The 21,030-nt window shown below is 42.1% G+C and overlaps 1 protein-coding gene and 1 long non-coding RNA gene across 14 annotated transcripts in view; one reads left to right on the top strand and one right to left on the bottom strand.

Moving 5' to 3' along the window:
• The window catches only part of ASB15 (ankyrin repeat and SOCS box containing 15), a 60,530-nt gene that overhangs the window by 13,636 nt on the left and 25,864 nt on the right, over positions 1 to 21,030 (top strand). For 10 of the 13 annotated variants that reach the window (XR_004645442.1, XR_004645439.1, XR_004645443.1 and 7 more), the window contains 5 exons: positions 2,386 to 2,519; positions 6,565 to 6,617; positions 6,703 to 6,834; positions 7,282 to 7,440; positions 13,670 to 13,915. Coding sequence is in view for 4 of the 13 variants with exons in the window: in XM_034768097.1 (XP_034623988.1) it covers positions 2,386 to 2,519; positions 6,565 to 6,617; positions 6,703 to 6,834; positions 7,282 to 7,440; positions 13,670 to 13,915 (724 nt within the window). In the remaining 9 variants the exon portion in view is untranslated. The other 3 variants (XR_004645448.1, XR_004645451.1, XR_004645452.1) reach the window with 3 other exon arrangements.
• LOC117876229 overlaps positions 1 to 21,030 on the bottom strand; it is a 49,035-nt gene that overhangs the window by 10,031 nt on the left and 17,974 nt on the right. The window lies entirely within an intron of this gene.

Genomic DNA, 21,030 nt, shown 5'->3' with positions numbered 1-21,030 from the left:
ATAGAGGTATAAAAGAAAGAATTAAAATTACTGTCTGTCTGTGAAAGTGCCTTTTTGTACTGTGACAGTCTGAGGCTTTGTTTTTAGGCTAAGTAAGGCCTTTGGCTAAGCAGCAGAGGCAGCCATAAGCTAAGAAGTGAACAATCACATTTTTACATTTCAAACTGGTTACATGGAAATAAGGTGCTATTGGGCTGTTAGGAATACAATTTTGTCCTGGTATTTTTATTACCTTTAGAGAAAGGAAAGAGCCTAGAACATTTAAAAGGAAATTTAGTTTAATAATTTTTTGTCTGGTAAAAACTTACTTATTAATAGACACAGCTGAAAAACCCTTAGGTTTGTATAAATGTAGTTGTAAAATTCTTACTGTTTTGTATGTTTATTTGCATGGTCTTTGGTTGGTTTTGTAATTGTTTTTGTTTGCTGTATAATTAATTTTGTTGGGTGTAAACCAATTAAGGTGGTAAAATATAATTGGTTAAATAATTATGTTACAGTATGTTAGAATTGGTTAGTTAAATTTTAGTAAAATAATTGGTTAAGGTATAGCTAAGCAAAACTAAAGTTTTACTATATAGTTTGCAGTCAATCAGGAAGTAAGGGTGGGAATGGAAACAGGGAATGGAAGTGGGGAAATTGGAATCATGTTTTGCTAAGGGAACATGGGAACAGGGAATGGGGGTGGGAAAATTGGGATTATGTTTTGTTAAGGGGGGAAATGGGAACAGGAAATGGGAACAGAAACAGGAACATAGGCAAGGCTCTGTAGTGTCAGAGCTGGGAAGGGAGACACTAAAAAAGGAAACTAAAATCATGCTTGCTAAAAGTTCACCCCAATAAACATCAAATTGTTTGCGCCTTTAAACTTCGGGTATTGTTGCTCTCTGTTCATGCAAAAAGGACCAGGAAAGTAAGAGGGTAAAAAAATAAGCCCCTTAACATCTTGGTGCCATGACTCGGATGCATCGCATCGGATAGGTGAGTGGCAGCCTGTAAGTCCCCCTCCCCAACAGTCTGCGCAGCTGCTTGGAGGGGGTATAGCGAACTCTCGTAATGGTAGTTGCGGGTTCTGGCAAACCAGAGTAAAAATTTTTTAGAATAAATGAATAAGGAAGAACCAGGCCCATACCAGGTGCAGGGGTCAGCCTGGGATGAGATTAAAAAGGAAACGGAGGAAGTGTTAGGCGACCCAGAGGGATGGGGAGTGGCTGAGAAGCCCATCCTCCTTTGGTATATGGGTAGTGGAAGAAGGTCCCTGCCCACTGGGACTAAATGCCTTCCAGGGAAAGAAGGCACTTCAGTCCATTTGTAAAAGGTTTAAAGTAAGGGCAACATTATGGAAAGCTGCCAGTAATCTTTCAAGTTTGGTGCTGTTTCAGCCAGGGCTGCTGAAGGGTTGTAAATTAGTTAGGGGTGGTTAAAAATAATTTGGCACAACAGGGTTTAAAGTCAAAAGCAGAGTTAACAGACCACCTTTAGAGACAGGAGCTGGGACTTGGTCCTGGGGGAGTGGAGAAAAAAAAAAAGGTTTCAAAGGGGGGAATGGGAACAGGGAATGGGGGTGGGAAAATTGGGATCATGTTTTGTTAAGGGGGGAAATGGGAACAGGAAATGGGAACAGAAACTTCGGGTATTGTTGCTCTCTGTTCACGCAAAAAGGACCAGGAAAGTAAGAGGGTAAAAAAATAAGTCCCCTAGCAGTTGTAAATAAGAAGTGGGCAGCATTATCTCCCGTAAATGTAAACAATCTTGTTGGTCTTAGCGATTGGCTGAACAAGAAGTAGGACTGAGTGGTCTTGTAGGCTCTAACGTTCTGTGTTGTTTTGTTTTTGAGTGCAGTTACCAAACAAAAAAAATCTACATTTATAAGTTGCACTTTCATGATAAAGAGATTGCACTACCGTACTTGTAGGAGGTGAATTGAAAAATACTGTTTCTTTTGTTTATCACTTTTACAGTGCAAATATTTGTAATAAAAATAATAATATAAAGTGAGTAGTGTACTTCGTATTCTGTGTTGTAATTGAAATCAATATTTGAAAATGTAGAGAAACATCCAAAATATTTAATAAATTTGAATTCGTATTCTATTGTTTAACAATGTGATTAACACTGTGATTAATTGTGATTAATTTTTAATTGCGATTAATTTTTTTGAGTTAATCACTTGAGTTAACTGCAATTAATTGACAGCCCTAATTTAAACTGAAAACAAGGTGCTTAGCTATGATGTAGTAGTGTCTACATAGGATGTTACTGTGCTGCAAGCTGATGCATTCAAATTCTGGACTGCTACATAGTGTCTTGCCATGAATACAAGCCCTCAGAGTGAAGTATCTGGCCCCTCACAGTACATTTTTCTATTTTTTTTCTTGACAACAGCTCAACCTTTCATATAAGATGATGGAAGGAAATGAGGATTCTATTGAAGACCATCTCACTGCTTATGCAATTCAGCTTAGTATTCAAGAATCAATTGAAGCCAGCCAACCAACAACTTCCCATTACCATGAAAGGTACTTTAGTAAGTCAGAAAACACATACATGTGATGAGAAAATAGCAAATTCTTTAAGTGTTCTCGACAGTTGAAATTAAAAATTTCTTTATGTCATCCTAGCATTTTAGTTTTAGTTTGGCTATTATCTGTGTTTGTGTTTACACCCAGGCCCTGTATGAAGACATGACTGAATACAGCAAACATAACATAACTGTCTTCATTAGTTACATGCTAGTAAATAATCCTCTTTTTGAAGTAAATGGACGATGCTTTGTTTGTACTCTCTGGGTATGTGTGATGGGTTGCCCCCGCCCTCTGGGGTGCCACCTGATGTATTGGGGTACCACTGAGCCCTCCTGTTCCACCAGCCTGGGCTCCCTTACACTGTCCTGCTGAGCCAGGCCCTCAAGCAGCACACACACAGGTAGGAACACACCCAGCTGTAGAAAGATACAGACACTGAAATAAGCACTGTATGGGGGAGGCTTCAGCTAGAGAATTGCCCAATACTCAAGCGCACACCCCCTCTGAAGTGTAAACCCAAAATTGTATTGTCTTATGCTGCACAGAGAACGATACTAAAAAACTGGTTACAAGTAGTAGTTTCTCACCCTAAATGTTATTTTAGGTAGATTGCAGAGGTTCTTGCAGGCAAACTGCTCTTGCTTGCAGCTTAAAACTCTAGGTATTTCTTTCACAGGCCAGACACCTTCCCAGCCTGGTCTCAGTCCTTCCCCCCACCCTTTGTCTTTGTTTCTTAGATGTTCAAAGCAGTCATCAGTGAAGAACGAACACTGATTATGTCCCTCCCTGGCCTTAAATAGGTTTTACATATGGCGGGAATCCTTTGTTTTTCAGTGTGGTTCTCCCCACCCCACCCCACAGTGGAAAAATACTGGTATTCTTTCATGGAGTTCAGTACCAGATAACATGATCACAAGACCCTGCAGTGTCAAAGCAGCCATGATTCAAGGGCTGTTTGTAGCATCTCAGGAAGGTGGGAGATTAGCATCTTCAAAGACCTATTTTTCTCCCTAATGGTCCATTGACTTGTCCCCAGCTAGCCAGCCAGATTGATTGCATTCTGTCTGGTGGGCATTCCCCAATTGCAAATACTTTTGTAGTACAGATGTATAGTCAATATTCCTAACTTTAGATACAAAAATGAGACATACATACAAATAGGATAATCATATTCAGTAAATCATAACCTTTCCAATGATACCTCACGCCTTATCTTGTACAAAACATATAGTTATGCTTTAATCATATTATAACAATATATCTATGAAGAATATGTGGTGTAGTGTCACAGTACGTCTACACTGCAATGTAAGCTCAGGGTTAGTAGAACTTGAGTTAGCAGACCTGGAGTTTGTTAACCTAGTGCTTGAGCATCTACACTCATTTGTAGCCCCAGGTTAGGAATTGTTGAACCGTGGGTCCCAACCTGCGGCTCCAGCATCTACATTGCATTATGCAGGTCCAAGTCCAACCACCAATATCCCAGACTTCCTAATGCCCTCTCAAAATGTGACTGCTCTGGCCCTTTGTTTGTGGTGCAAGCATGGGAAAACTGGACTGTCCACCAAACTTGTCTGTCCAGAGGATAAAGTCAGTCAGCCATGGGATTGTGGAATACTTCTGGTGGACTCCCAGACCACAAGTCCAGTAGTGCTGTGTCTACACTGCAAAGCAATAGGGCTTGAATCCTGGGTGACTCAGGTCATGTCTACACTTACCGGGGATTGATGCTGCTATGATCGATGCAGCGGAGGTCGATTTAGTGGATCTAGTGAAGACCCACTAAATCAATCGCAGAGTGCTCTCCAGTTGACTCCAGTACTCCACCAGAATGAAAGGAGTTAGGTACGCTGATGAGAGAGCGTCTCCCATTGACGCATCGCGGTGTCGACACCGCTGTAAGTCGACCTAAACTACGTCGACTCCACCTACGTTATTCATGTCGCTGGAGGACCGTAACTTAGGTCGACTTACCCCAGTAGACAAGGCATGAGACTCAGACCTTCCACCCCACTGGGGTCGTGGGCCCAGGTCCTGGATTAGTGCGGTGTGTGTGTAGGCCTAAAGAACACTTGTGTTTTTCCTAAATACCAGACACTGGGGGTTTAGGCTTGAGCCTGAGTTCAAATCCTGGGATTACATTACGATGTAGACATACCCTAAGTATTCTATAGTTATAACCACATTTAAAAGGCTTTCTGGGGAGAATGCTGGCCAGTGTGCAGAAAATGGTGTAGCAGCCACACTGACATATGTATATTCTGTAAAAGAAATGTTAGGCCTTGATGGAGCACAGATTTATGCATATGATTAACTTTATGATGTAAGTCCCATTGATTTCAGGGTTGTGTCCTTAATGTGCATTCAGAATCCAGAGCTAAGAAGCTCAATGCAAAATACGTGTCTGTGTTGGTGGGAAGAAAAGGAAGAGCTCTGTGCAAGGACTATTGGGCATAAGCCCAAATGTGTAGAACACACCTCTGACTCATAGATTCCACCTTATAGCAGAGGTCTTGCAGAGCGGCCTGTGCCGGGTATTGGGAAGAGCCAGAATACAGGCAGACAACTTCTGCCTCATGCCTCCATCACACACCATGGATCTTCTGATGGATAATTGTGCAATGACTGCCAACATTTCACCCAATTATAGTAATTCAAGAAATTGTATTTAACTATCTGATTTCATAGCACTTCCACTCAGAAAATTCTCACTGGGAATTACCCACACAGAGGAACTGCAGGATTGGACCCTAAAACAGCAAAACTGTGGTACAGTTTTATTTGTTTTTAAATTGTGAAAAACAAAATTATTGAGTTTTGAATTAAAGACATGGTTAGTATTTTTAAAATCATATATTAGCATAGATTTTAAAATATATATTAGCATAGATTGTTTTCTGTTTGAGCCAACTGCCCTCAGATATGACATGTAGCATTTCTGTTGTGGATGTTGAGTAAAATTTTCAAAAGTGCCTAAATGATTTAGGAGCCTACAGGTCCCATGGACTTTCAATGAGACTTTGGTTTCTAAGTACCTACATCATTTTTGAAAATTGGTCTTCATTTTCTAAGTCACTAAGATGCTTTTGAAAATGTTACCTGTTAGCTACCTCTATTGATGAAACAAAACTTGGCTTTAATGGGAGTTGTATGGCAAAAACCCCACTATACGTTTCTGATCACTATAAATTGAAGGACTTTTTGTAAAATGCTGTACAGTATTTGAAAATGAAGGCAAAGGCAGACAAGTGTTAACCACCCAATTCAATTTATGACTTTGATCCTATAATGGGATCAATGGAATTCTGAGAAAGTAAAGGTCCACGTGTGGTTCCTATTTCCTATTGCAAGATCAGAGCCTATTTCTTCACTGAAGACTGTCAAACAGTGCCACTGTCCATTTTCATCTATGATTTGGCTGATTCCTACTATTATGCTGTTGTACTTGTTGTCATAGTATCTCAGGATCCTGGCAGCCATTGGCATTTTTACCACTGTATCACATAGATCTGCTCTGAATAGGTTTAAATGACATTGTTAAAAATGTTGGCAACTGTGTCTATACATTAGAACTGTATTATATTAGCTGCAGAGGGAAACCAGAAAAAAGGCTAGCATAGACACAACCAAACAGACCTATCACTAGCCTGAGGCAGAGCCCAGGCAATGAGTGGGGGAGCATGTAGGGGTCATGTGCCACCCCGAGATTTGCTGCTTGGCTTGTACTGAGCATGCTCACATGGACTAAGCAGGCTCAGTAACACTGCTGAAGCCGGCTGCCCCCACTCCTACTATTGGCAAGTCTGGGTCATCTTTGGCCTGAAGCCTGGGGTCCAGAGTCTGTTCAAACTGTTATCCTGTATCTAACATTCCTGAGTGCTCTGTCAGGTCACATAGTGAATCAGGATTTGTAACGAGGTGATATAAACCTAAAGTTGAAAACCAGTGGAAACAGGTGATTAAAACCACTAAAAATTGTACTTTCACGTACTGTATCTATATTGTGTATACTTGATATCTTTTGTCATCCCTTCAACAGATTTGTACCACCCAGTGATCAAAATAGGAAACTTATAACAGCCATAAGACAAGGTACAAATATTGAAATAAAATATTCACTGTGCAAAGCACTGAGCTTGTCCTATTTTTTTCAGATATGCACTATTTTTTGTTTCAGGCCAAGTATTTGATCTTCAGAACTATGTGAAACATAAGTATGCTTTGGATGAAGCTGATGAAAGAGGTTGGTTTCCACTTCATGAGGCTGCAGCTCAGCCAATTCAGCAAATACTTGAAATCATTCTGGATGGTGAGTGAGCTCAAGACACCCCACGGGGCTATGAGATTGGAAAGATACAAGACAAGGAGCAATAAATAGACTCAATAACTGCAAAATGTATGAGAAAACCCTCCTCAGTTTCATGGCTTCATTAGTCACATGGGCCAAATTCTCTGCTGGTGTAAATTGGCACAGCTCTGTTGACTTCAGTGAAGCTCCACCTATGTACACCGGCAGACAGGTTGGTCAGTTTTGAATGACTTTGTTCAGAAAACTACAATTATTCAGAGAAGAGCTGCATGATCTAATCACTGACTACAATGGTCAACCATTGTGGCAGGACTAACTAGTAAGTCAACGTTTAAAATAGTTGTAAATTCATTTTCATGCAGGTATTTATCAACATGGCATTTGTGTTATGTCCTAGGTGCTTGTCATTTTAATTTTGTATTTTGTTTTCTACTTTCTGAACTCTAGCATCTTATAAATCAATGTGGGAATACAAAACATGTGATGGAGAAACACCGTTAACTTTGGCAGCAAAAGCTGGTTTTGTGGAAAATGTAAGAACATTATTGGAAAAGGGTGTTTGGCCTAATACCACAAACAATAAAGGAGAAACTCCTCTTCTCATTGGTAATTGCTTCCTTTCTATGATTAAACCAACACGAATAGCAGAGTTTTCAGTGTTCTAAACTATTCTATCTAGTTCCTGCATTCCCCAAAGCTAACCATAACAAGATGATCTGGGGCCTGCTCCTGTAAACCCTTCTTCATGTGACTAGTCCTTACTCACTTGACTATTCCAATTGGCTAAAATGGCTTAGTTGCTATTCAATTTTTAGAAGGAAAATAAAAATGGACTATGCTGCCACCAAATAATGTTAATTTTGCTTGAGTAAATTTTCAGGGTTAATTGTTGACTTTCTGGTACCTATGGGTATGTCTACACTGCAATGTAAGCCCAGCATTCGAACTCAAGTTCAAGTCTGACCCTCCTTCCGTCTACACACAAATTGTGCTAATGCAGGGCTCAGACACAGGGTTCCAGGACTCCACAGGGGTGGAGGGTCTGAGCCTGAGTCAAGCTGGGATTCAGGTTCAAGCCCTGTTGCTTTGTAATGTAGATGTTGCCCCACTGGATTCATGCTCTGGGAGTCTGCAAAAAATATTTCACAATCCCACGGGCCAACTTTTTTTGTCCTCTGGACAGACAAATTTGGTGAACAGTCAAGTTTTCCCATGCTTGCACCATGAACAAAGGGCTACAGGGGCTACATTTTGAGAGGGTGCTAGGAAGTCTGGGATATGGATGGTAGGATTTAGTCCTGCATAATGTAGTGTAGAAACTGAAGCCCCAGATTGGGACCCATGGTTCAATTCCTAACCTGGGATTACAAATGACTACAGGCACTCAAGCCTTAGGTTAACAAATCCAGAGTCTGCTCACTCAAATTCTACTAATCCTGCCATGTAGACATATGAGTCTGATCCCTCACTCTTGAAATCTGTGAGAGCTTTGTTATTGACTGAAGTGGGTGCAGGAGGAGACCCTGCATGATGTTGTAGGGGGCATGTTTCAGAAGTGGTCATGTTAGGTTTCTTCCCACTGTAATTAATTTATGTTCTTAGAGTTATAAACATCAGACAAAAGGTAGGTGAAAATAATGAAAGAAATATATTCTTAAGTTGAACTAATAGAATTTGGACTAAGAAAGTACAAGGAACACAGTTATAAAAAGGAGTTGATCTATACGCTAAACAGAAGGAATACCTTTGTACATTCAGGAAAAGTAATTAGGAGTGTGACGGGTTGGGTCACAGAGACCCCCTTGGGCCTGCCACCTGATGTGCTGAGACTACCTCTTAGCCCGTTTTTCCTGCCAGCTTGGGACTTCCGTACCCTGTCTTGTTGAGCCAGACACTTTAGCCTGCTACAAACACAGACCCAGGGTCTGAACCACATCCCCCAAAAGCTGCAGACTTAACTGAAAACGGCTTAGAAAGTGCTCCTGTCTCTAGCACCCAGATCCCCAGTTCCCAATGAGATCCAAACCCCAAATAAATCCATTTTACTCGATATAAAGCATATACAGGGTAAACTCATAAATTGTCCGCCCTCTATAACACTGATAGAGAGATATGAACAGCTGTTTGCTCCCCCAGGAATTAATTACTTACTCTGGGTTAATTAATAAGTAAAAGTGATTTTATTAAATATAAAAGTAGGATTTAAGTGGTTCCAAGTAATAACAGATAGAACAGAGTAAGATACCAAGCAAAATCAAATAAAATATGCAAGTCTAAAGTAGATTATAAGCTTTCTAATAATACCTTACAAGAGACCTTTTGCATGAAGCATATTTCAATTATATTATAGTCACACTCATTAGCATATTTTTATAAAATCATATGGAGTGCAACATCACAAGGAGTCCTCTTTCTTTAAGAAGTTTTACCAACTACTTTTCACCAAGAGACTGCCAAGGCATCTTGGGGAATTTCCACTCTCCTGCTGTATGAACAACTGAGGGGTTTAATTTACTGACACTGAGTTTGTGCTGAACATTTTTAAAGTACCTTTCTATAATAGAGATGAGAGATTTATATTTCAGAGAGGCAACATTTGCCTCCCTGCATAAAGTATTTTCTATTCTTTGTTTCACATGAATTACAAAAGTAACCTGTATAGTCTTTCATCTAGTCTTCTGAGAGAAAACTGGTATGGACCCCAAATTTTGAATAGATGCTATTCCAATATTCCATCTTTTCTCTTTCTCTCCTGCTACCGCTTCAGCAAATCAGAGCACTTTCAGCCTAAATTCCAGTGCCATTCTCCCACCTATGAGTCACAACAAACACTCAGTTGGGTGGGCTTACAGCTCCAGAGTGAATCTGAGATGCAATCAGACTCTGATCAAATGATTTCTGGAATGTGCATCCTGAGTTGCCTTGAAGATTTGGGGAAGACATCACAAATTCTAATCCACCTGGTAGAACATTCTTATATTGATTGCAAAGACTTGACCAAAAGATGCATTTGCTTTCTGCAACTAGTATGTTGTGTAACAGAACACAGAGGTTATCCCACATTTTTTAAAAAAAAAGTTACACCTGGAAGTTCTACTGTTTTGTTTTTCTGGAGAAATATTTTAAACCATTTTATTTTTGTTAAAAACAACAAGGAGTCCAGTGGCACCTTAAAGACTAACAGATTTATCTGGGCATAAGCTTTCGTGGGTAGAAGAAGTGGGTTTTTACCCACGAAAGCTTATGCCCAAATAAATCTGTTAGTCTTTAAGGTGCCACCGGACTCCCTGTTGTTTTTGTGGATACAGACTAACACGGCTACCCCCTTACTTTTGTTGTTACATTTGATTTGGTAGAACTTTTCTTTTTAAAATTTTTCATATGAATTTAGTGCATATGAAAGATGCAGGGTTGATGTTCCTGGAAACTGAGTTCCTTTCCTTATTTACAGAATAGATACAGCACAGGCAGTGGCAGCTGAAGTTTTCCTACACTGCCTTGCCAATGTACCTTATCCCTGAAACAGAGGGACCATCTGTAAGTGGAAGCAGATAGTTTATTTTCTGTACATGTTTAGTTACCCAAAGTCCTTTGAATGGAAAGACTTCCATTGACTTCACTGGACTTTAGATCAGGCCCAGGGGCCAGATTTTTAAAGGTATTTAGGTGCCTAGAGATGCATATAGGCACCTAATGGGATTTTCAAACACCTGGGTGCCTAACTCCCATTGATGTCATTCTACATGACAATCTGCATCTTAAAATGCTATCACGGGGACCTCTGCTCACCCCACCTGGGCCTCCTGATAGCCACTCTGGAGATTAGCTCTTCCAGCCCAATGTCCTTCTTGTGGTTCCTTAGCTCCTTGTCTCTCTCGGTCTGCAACTCCTCTCTTGCTCCAGGAGTAGCAGCTTCTTCTCTGTGACGCAGCCCTCCAGCCAGGTTAGTGTGGTGTTTCCCCTTCCAGGAATATTGGAATATCAACACCTTCCTCGCCATCCCAGGCAATCCTTAAGTCCACTACCCTGGGTTGGCCACTTACTCAGTGAATAGAACACATGGCCCCAGAAAGCCTCCAAGTTCACTGCCCAAATTGTGCCACTCACTCAGTAGCTGGGAGGGGAATCCAGGTCCACCCTCTACTCTGGATTCCAGTCCAGGGCCCTATTTCCAGCAGCAAAGATCCAGACAACCACAAACCGTCCTGTCACTCGGAGTGTTTCCGACCTCACCTTCTCCACCCCTCTAGCCAAATCTTTTCCTCTGGGTGTACTACACAAATCCTTCCTCTGGGGTCTAAATCTGTGTCTCCCTTGTCCCAGGGAGAGGGCCTGCAGCCCTCTTCCCCTGAGCCCTCTTTCTGCTACCAGCTCCCTGGTTTTATAGAAGCCCCACCTGTTCCTGCACAGGTAAACTTCCCTTAATTAGGGATGGCCTCTCAGCCTTAATATTCCCCAGTTTGCAGCCTTATAGGTTAATTGGCGTATGTGGCCTAAATTGACCTCTTCAGGACTAATGTGGGGGAGCATACCCCATCAGAGGTGCCTAATTACTTGTAAAAATCTGGCCTCATGTGACCACTCAAGGCACAAGTAGTGGTCAGGAGTCCAAGTGAGGGTTTAACTAGTGGCTGTACAACTTTTAATGAAATCTTGGATGTTTTACAAATAGTTGTTTATGACTGTGGTGGCCTACTGGAGAATATAATGAATTTTATTATTTTTACAGGCTTTGTCAGGAGTAGTTGGGTATTTTCACTTTCAGAAAGAATTTGTGGAAAATGGCATGCAACTAAATTACTAAGGAATAACTCAGTTCAAAGCCAGATTATTCTTTTGGAAAGTTTTCTGCTGATATATTTAAATGAGCTTTACCCTATATTAGTAATTTAAGTGCACCAGCTTCCAGCTCTTGTTGAAAATGAAAGTACTCAAGGCCTTATGAAGAAAATCAATTTGTAAAATTAATACAATTCCCACATCATACATACCGAAATACAATGATCAGACTTATTAAAACATTACATTTGATGGGTACTAACTTTTGTCAATTCTAACCACAAAGAATACCCAATGAAGCAATTAATGTTAAAATGTTAAGGTCTGAGCCACAAAGGATCTATAAAAGTTTCTTTAGATTTATTGCTTTGTATTTCTCCAGTTCTTTCCAGTAGTTGCAAATCCATAGAACTTTTAAGATAAGATTATTAGCCATTGCTGCTTGATGAATACCAGGAAGAGTAAACTCAACTAGAATTGAAGGAAAAGGATTTTTTTTTCTTCCCTACTAAATTTATTCTCCTGGATATTTCTATTTATGATTTCCTGATAGGTTGAGTTTTTTGGGGCTGTTATCAGTTGTAATCGAGTCTGTGGGAGTGGAGGGTGTTTTGCACCTTACAGTTCGATCCTAGTCACACTGAAGTCAGTGAGAGCATCATCAAGCACTTACCACTCAATATAAGTCGCAATTGAGAATTGCTTTTAATTTAACTTAATTACTCCTGTACTAACTCTACAAGAGAGCCGTAGATTAGAGGACTCTTTAGTTGGGTACCTAAAACTCCATTGAAGTCAAAGTAACTATGAATAGCATTATCACACAGCAGAGATCAGCTGAAACTAAGTAATCGCAAATAATGTTTTTTTGAGGGGAAAGCTTCTGTATTTACTGCTGAGGCCTTGAAGCTTCACAGAATATTGAATATTTGTCCAAAAATTCTGGGTCAGATCATGCTATCCATTGAAAGAAAAAATCTAATTGAAATCAATGGACGTGCCATTATACATTAAAGATGTACTACCAAGCTCATACAGAATGTGAAAGTCAAAACAAGGCACAAAAAAGTATAAACCATATGAAAATAAAGGTAGAAATATTACAGTTAAATTTTAAAATCTGACCACAATTAATCTGGGTAGCAAAATGTGCATGAACCGAAAACTCTCCCATAGGCAGGTAACTTGTGCTGGTCTTGAGCTGCATTATCCATGAAAATTTCACAGTTGGATCCTCAAAAGGGCAGAATTCGGCCTTTGAGTATAACATATGTCAGTGATATCTTGGCTAGTGACAACCAGTGAACATCAGTTTAGGCATTAGAATTAGAAGCTGACCTAATAAGTGGGATAGTTGGAATACTGGGAGAACATTGACGAGTTTGCTGTAGCATTAAAGGTAAAGGCTGTATTCAACTGTGACAAATGGTGGTGAAGGTTATACACTAGATCCAAGTTGGAAAGAAGAATGGGTGTTCATGTTAAGTAGCAAATGTATATCAACATAGTGTTCAGTGGAAGGCCAGTCTTACAAGCCTGGCATATGTGGAACACTGATAGAGATCTTTGGGAGATCCATACATGAAGAACAAAGCCCTGTGAATGTACCTTACTTGCCAAGGGGGGAGGAAAAGTGGTGTGGCTGCAAAAACAATTAACTGGATGGAGTAAGATAAAGCAGTACCCTTCTGTTTTTGCTTTTACCTTTCTGTTTGCTGCTTTTCTTGCAATACTCCTGCTTCTGTAGCCTCAGAACATAAATTTTGCATACACACTGAATGTCAATCAGTGCCAGTTACACTATTTTACCATTTGCATGCAAGTACCCTGATTGCCTGACCAGCTTACACCCAGCATGTAATTTACACCATCCTTTACTTGCCAGTGTATTTGGTCCACCGACTGCTAGGAAAGAGGTCTGAATTTGGCCCACATGGATGAACTGCTTAATTTTCTCCAAACACTGAAAAAAATGTAAGCCTCACAATTCATCTTTCAGCATGTGTAACGAGATCTCTAATGGTGTCTTTTTTTCTTCTTTTTCCATATTTTCAAGCTGTGAGACGGGGCTCTTACGAAATGGTATTGGCTCTGATTAAATACAACTGTCGTATCCACCAGCCGTGTGTAAAACGCTGGTCAGCAATGCATGAAGCTGCAAAACAAGGCTGCAAAGAGATTGTTTCTCTGCTTCTGAAGAATGGAGGAAATGTGCACCTGAAAGATGGTTATGGGGTAACGCCATTAGGAGTTGCTGCTGAATATGGACACTGTGATGTGCTGGAGCATCTTATTCATAAAGGTATGTAGGCAGGTAAAGATTTGTGCTTCAGCAGCTGCATACATATTGTCTGGTTACCAGGGCATATGAGAGGCCACATATATCTGATCACATTAAAAGGGCGGTAAGTGTCTCTGATCTTACACTGTGTTTAAAAAAATAAATATTGAAGATCACAGTGAGCTAGAGAGCAACTTTGGTCTAAACAAATCTACTGTAATTTTAGCTTGTTTGGGGTTCTCCATTTGATTTTCTCTTTTTTTCATCTTGGTTCCAAACATAACCTACTCATTGCTGGGGTTATTTATTGTGTGATCACCAAGGAGACAGCGAGGGTGTGTCCATACTGCAATAAAAATCCCATGGTAGCGAGTCTCAGAGCCTGGGTCAGCTGACTTGGACTTACACTACAGGGTTAAAAATAGCAGTGTAAATGTTTGGGCTTGGGCTGGAGCCTGGCTCTGAAACCCAGCAAAAGGGAAGGGTCTGAGAGCCCAAATGTCTACACTGCTCTTTTTAGCCCTGTAGCGCACGCCCAAGACAGTTGACCCAGGCTCTGAGGCTCACAGCTGCAGATTTCTTATCGCAGTGTAGACGTACCCCAAGAGGCAGCTGATAACCAGAAAATTATTTTAAAGCCTATTCCATGACTTTCCATGGGTGGAAACTAATGCTTGACACCATAGAAAGTCAGGAATCCTGGATTTCAATGGGTAGATAGCATTAATTTCTAGCCTCAGTGAACTGTGACTCTTTCAGGTGTGTTGCTCCCCCCTCTTTCTGAAGCTGCAATCTCTCCCTCTCCTTTGTCACATCATTTAAGATTTCTGTATTTGTTTCCCCATCTGTTAAACAGAGACAATGTTCCTTTAAGATCTATGGGTAAAAGTGCTAGAAAAATGCTAAACACTATTGTTAATTCGTATTCTAATGCCATAGTATGCTAAATGTTTTACAGACAGGTGTGAAGACAACATACTTACCCTGAAGCACTCACAATCTAAATAGATAGTTTTCCAATGAAAGATCAGGATGGGCGTGACTAAAAGAGATGTGCTTGTACAATGAAATTGAACAGGCACTTCGTTAGTTCCACAGTTTTTGTTTGGATAGTTTGAAAAATGTGTCACGTTTTCTGTTCAGTCACCTGGCCAGTTAACACACAAGAAAGACTAAAGGGCAGGTTTACACTAAAAAGTTATGTCAGCAGTGCCCAACCTACGGCCCACCAGAGCATTTCATAAGGCCCAGGGCCTGCTTCAACACAATATACTAATGGCCAATTCATTAGCGTTTTGTCATTATGTTGACATCATTTTAGTTTACGCAAGTGTGTAAATAGACAATACTGAACACAGAAACAATCTATCTAAATACCTATGGAACAAGCTGAACTTAAAGTATAAATCAATACAGGTGACATTAAATCTTATTAAAATATGTAAAATCTGCTTGGGCCACACAAGGTGGTGCTTAGGTTTATAGAGGCCCTCCTGTGTAATAAGTTTGAGCACCACTGAGTTAGGTCAATCCAGTGACGTTACTCAGAGGTATGAAAAGGTAATTAAACTGACCTAACCCCCGGTGTAGATGGTATTGGGTCAATGGAAGAATTCTTTTGCCTCTGCCTTTCGGGAAGGTGGATTAACTACAGCAAAGGGAGAACCCGTCCCGTCAGTGTAATGACTGTCTGCTCTACTGAAGCGCTATAATGCTGTAGCTGCACCGCTGTAGTGGTTTAAGTGTAGACATAACCTAATTTTTCCCAATTTCCATCTCGACTGTCCCTTTATATTGAGCTGTAAATCAGTGAAACCCTTGGACTTTGGGTTAAAAGCATGAAACGTAATGTGGTAATACAATGATACATGCTGATCTCTTTTCCGATAGGAAATCCCTAATAGAACACTCCTGCTGGCAATAAAAGGAACTAATCTTCACTGTCCATAATGTCAATCTATAATCCATCTTTTTTTTACTATTCATTTATACTTGTATATTTCCAATGTCACTTATTTTCTTTTAAAAAAACCAGCATATTAGGGGTGTCTAGAATACAGTATTCAGACTCATCTACATAAACCCTCCTTTACACAATGGGTGTAGTTCTATCACAGTTAAATATGTTTTAAATGATAGAAGAGACAACAGTTGAAAGTGTATCCCAGAAACAAAAAAGGATTACATGACACCCATGAGTGTTTTATATAGATACTTTTCTACCAACACGGAGCAATTTTCACCTGTGCACAACAGCAATATACTCGCTTACTCAGATGTTCATTTATTACTTATGTTAAGCTATATTTAATATTTTAAGCTTCATACTATCTAGTTTCCCAATACCAACATAACAGAGTGCTGTTGTAATGTGTTTAAGGTTTCTGTTAGAGTTCATATCATTGTCAGCATTCCATGTTTATAGCAATGATTGAAGTTTGTTAGTTGCAGACTCAAAGAACAGTCTTTTACAGTTGTTGCTCTGGCATGCAATTAAATTACTAATCTACATAGCAGCTTCCATCAGGGCTTTACAGTTCAGTTACAGTTCAGTACATTTAGCATTGGTTTTATGTTATTTACACTGCCCCCTGCAAGCTGTTTCATGGGTACAGTGTATCAATTTATATTATAGCACACATTAATTCCTAACTGTACTTAGAAATTATATAGCACTTTATAGTTTCAAAGCACTGTACAAACGTATCCCAAACTTGGCAATTCACAGTGCCTTCCATCCTGACTTCTCTCTCTTTTCATAGTCCTAATCATCCGAATGGGTAATGTCAACCCTTCCAGATGGTCCTGAAATATGGTCCACTTTGGCAGGCAGCATGCATAATGTAGTGTATCAGTGCAGCATTGGAATTATTCTCCAAAGTGCTTGACTATTTAAAATAATATTTTACGCTTATATAGTGCTTTACAGTAATGAAGCACTGCACAGACATCCTCATTACATGCCTGTGAGGTAGGTAGGTAAGTATTATGACTCAATGTTATAGGTGGGGTAATAGACACAAGGGTGAGACAATAGCAGAATATAGATTAGAACTCAAGAGCTGCTTGCTTCCATCCCTAAAATCAGTCCCCTAAATCACACCGCTCTACAAAATTGGCTGTTGCTTGGCTTCATTCACAGACTTCAGCTGTTTTGGTCAGAAGGAATTAGACTTTGTTTGTCTTTAAATGATTGAGCCATACAAACCGTGGAGAACTAGGAAATATTTGTGGTTTTTTATAAATATCTTATGCCCTTCAGTGTACCTGGGTGATATTACCCTTCTTGAATGCACAGAGTTAGATGAAAAGGGATTGGTTACAAAACTAGGCAGGAAAGATAAAACAAAGACCTAGATAAGGAGCTTCCTCTCAAATACCATAGCCAGGTTTATAGCTGTGAAGAGAGATAAAATAAATAATAAATCATTCTTTGTTCTGGAGAAGCTGCTGATGTGTCACTGCACACTGCTACTGGCTGAAGGCTCCCTGAGGGAAACTTTTGCAGGCACCAAGCCAACTTGGCCTCCTAAGTAATATGGTTGGATGGTAACCAGAAGGGTATAACATAAGCTCTCAGGGCCTGTGAGGCCTACCTATTGGGTGGAGCAGGACCTGACCTGGTGCTTGTGGTGGCAGTTCAGGTAATGATAAGCATCCAGGGATCAGGCACCAACTCCAGGGTGAAGCAGGAATCAGGGGCCAAGCAGAAGGTCAGAACTGAAAAAATTTCAGTCAGAAGTCAGAAGTCAAAGTCTAAGCCAAAGGGTAAGCCAGAGTCATAATCAGGGACATCACCAGGAGTTGGAGCTAGGAGTCAGAAACCAGAATGGAGAAGGGAAGCTGTGGCTGGGGCAAGAAGCCAAAGTGCACACAGTGTAAGCACTGCTACAGGCATGGTTCACATTGAGCAGCAGCTGTACTGGTGCCACTGCAAGGCTCAAGTAGCAGGCTGCTGGCTCCCCTGCCCAATCAGGAAGCACAACCATTAGGAGAGGGCTCATTGGGCCCAGCTGAGCTTGCTGGGTTGCCTAATGACCAGGCTGGGAGCCAGCTGTGCCCCGACATGTAACTTGGAGACTCAGTCAGGGAATGGTTGGTCCACAGGCACTTTTCCAAAAGAGATGTGGAGGCACAGGCCTGTCACTTGAGAAGAGTGTACTAAAGGGACTGGTAGAGGATCTTAGCAGGGCAGTTTACCAGGAACCATGACACAGACAATCAGGAATAGGATGGGATACAGAGGAACCTAGACAAACTAGAGGATTGGGCCAAAAGAAATCTGATGAGGTTCAACAAGGACAAGTGCAGAGTCCTGCATTTAGGATGAAAGAATCCCATGCATTGCTAAAGAGAGACTAGGGACAGACTGGCTAAGCAGTAGTTCTGCAGAAAAGGACCTAGGGGTTACAGTGGACAAGAAGCTGGATATGAGTCAACAGTGTGCCCTTGTTGCCAAAAAGGCTAACAGCATTTTGGGCTGTATAAGTAGGAGCATTGACAGTAGATCGAGGGACCTGATCATTCCCCTCTATTCGGCATTGGTGAAGCCTCATCTGGAGTAGTGTGTACAGTTTTGGGCCCCACACTACAAGAAGACTGTGGAAAAATTGGAAAGAGTCCAGCGGAGGGCAACAAAAATGAGGCTGGAGCCCATGACTTATGAGAAGAGGCTGAGGGAACTGGGATTGTTTAGTCTGCAGAAGAGAAGAATGAGGGGGGATTTGATAGCTGCTTTCAACTACCTGAAAAGGGGTTCCAAAGAGGATGGATCTAGACTGTTCTCAGTGGTAGCAGATGACAGAACAAGGAGTAATGATCTCAAGTTGCACTGGAGGAGGTTTTGGTTGGATATTGGGAAAAACTTTTTCACTAGGAGGGTGGTGAAGCACTGGAATGGGTTACCTACGGAGGTGGTGGAATCTCCTTCCTTAGAGGTTTTTAAGGTCAGGTTTGACAAAGCCCTGGCTGGGATTATTTAGTTGGGGATTTGTCCTGCTTTGAGCAGGGGGTTGGACTAGATGACCTCCTGAGGTCCCTTCCAACCCTGATATTCTATGATTCTATGAATATATTCTGATGTTGAGGCCAATACTGCAGATACATCTCTTACCATTGGGAATGTATGTTTCTATGCCATTTGCTTACGTCTTGTAGCCAAAACTAGATGGGAAAGGCACAGAACATGGGTAAGGCCTTTGTAGTCAGTGCCCCTTGATATTAATTGTTAATTATTATTACTATTTGCAATTTCATGTTCTGCAGAAAGTATTTCCCAATATTCAACCATATTTCCATGGTTTGAATATTTTCTAGTTGTTAGACCAGGGGTTGGCAACGTTCGGCACGTGGCTCGCCAGGATAAGCACCCTAGCGGGCTGGGCCAGTTTATTTATCTGCTGACACGGCAGGTTCGGCCGATCGCAGCCCCCACTCGCCGCGGTTCACTGTCCCGGGCCAATGGGGGCGGCGGGAAGCAGCACGGGCCGAGGGATGTGCTGGCTGTGGCTTCCCGTCACCCCCATTGGCTCGGGACGGCGAACCGCGGCCAGTGGGGGCCGCGATCGGTGGAACCTGCTGCGTCAGCAGGTAAATAAACTGGCCCGGCCCGCTAGGGTGCTTACCCTGGCGAGCCGCGTGCCGAACGTTGCCGACCCCTGTGTTAGACCCATATCATCTGTGCCTGTTGTGCTCCCCTTGATTCCATGAAAGCCATGCTGAGTGGTAACTTCATGCTTATCGTGTGCAGCAGTTTACATATCAGTGTTCTCTGGCTGCACTGCTGTGTGTGGCTTGTGCCCTTCCCCCTGGTGAGCAAAGCACCTGTTCCCCAATATACTGCACAACTCTTCACTTGACTCCTGTGCTCTATTAGAAGAAACAGTTGTTTTATTCTAATCTACATCCTGGTAGACTTTCCTGTTCCTAGGAAGATTGCCAATTACAGGCTCGCATCTCTTCTCCCATGCAAATTTTTTCAGCAAACTTGATCAGCAGACATCTTAGACAACATCCAGACTTTCCATTGGCTCCAGCTGCCCTGAGATTATTTAAAACAGGGGTTGGCAACCTTTCAGAAGTGGTGTGCCGAGTCTTCATTTATTCACTCTAATTTAAGGTTTCGCGTGCCAGTAATACATTTTAACGTTTTTAGAAGGTCTTTTTCTATAAGTCTATAATATATAACTAAACTATTGTTGTATGTAAAGTAAATAAGGGTTTTAAAATGTTTAAGAAGCTTCATTTAAAATTAAATGAAAATGTAGAGCCTCCCGGACTGGTGGCCAGGACCTGGGCAGTGTGAGTGCCATAGGTTGCCTACCCCTGTGTTAAAATCTTGAAAAACCTTTGCTGATCCTGGCCACAGCATTTAAACTATGGCAGCATGATGCAGTTCTTTTGCATCCTTCCGTGAGGTGTCTTTTGGAACTTTTAGCACTAAAGGTGGTCTGATTTTGTGTTCTCTTATTTCAACAAACTGACAGTGAAACAGCCATGGCAAGCTCTCATTTTTTTAAGCTAAGAGTTGTATGCTGCGGACAAGTATGAGAATAATGTAGTCATTTTTCAGTACTGTAAGGTGTTCTTTGAAATAATCTTTGCTACATGATTATGTAGCACTAGGGTTACCATATTTTGTGCCTCCAAATGGAGAACACTCCACGGGGCCCCGCCCCCGCCCCCAGCCCCGCCCATGCCCACGCCCCAACTCCACCCCCTCCCCAAAGTCTCCGCCCCCTCCCCTGCTTCCCGCGAACATTTGATTCGCGGGAAGCCTGAAGCAGGTAAGAGGGAGTGTGGGGGGAGGAGGCGCGGCCCAGGCTGGCCCCCCGGTGGCTCCAGCCTGGGTCGGCTCGGGCCCTGGGGTGCCGGCCCCCGGCCGACCACCCCCGGCCCGCCCAGCACTGCTGGCGGCCCGGCGCACCCCATGGCGGCCCGGCGCACCCCCTGGCTCCCGGTCCCGCAACCCCGGCCCCCGGCCTGGCCCGGCGACCCCGCGACCCCGGACCGGCTCCCGGTCCCGTGACCCCGGACCCCCGGCCTCCCGGCTCCGCGACCCCGGCCCAGCGACCCCGGAACGGCCCGGCGACCCCGCGACCCCGGACCGGCTCCCGGCCCCGCGGGCCCGGCCCCCC

The sequence above is a fragment of the Trachemys scripta genome, chromosome 1 (genome assembly GCF_013100865.1).
Source record: "Trachemys scripta elegans isolate TJP31775 chromosome 1, CAS_Tse_1.0, whole genome shotgun sequence".
In the NCBI taxonomy this organism is placed as follows: domain Eukaryota; kingdom Metazoa; phylum Chordata; order Testudines; family Emydidae; genus Trachemys; species Trachemys scripta.
Note: the sequence above shows the minus strand (reverse complement) of the source record. Positions and strands in the feature narration are given on the sequence as shown.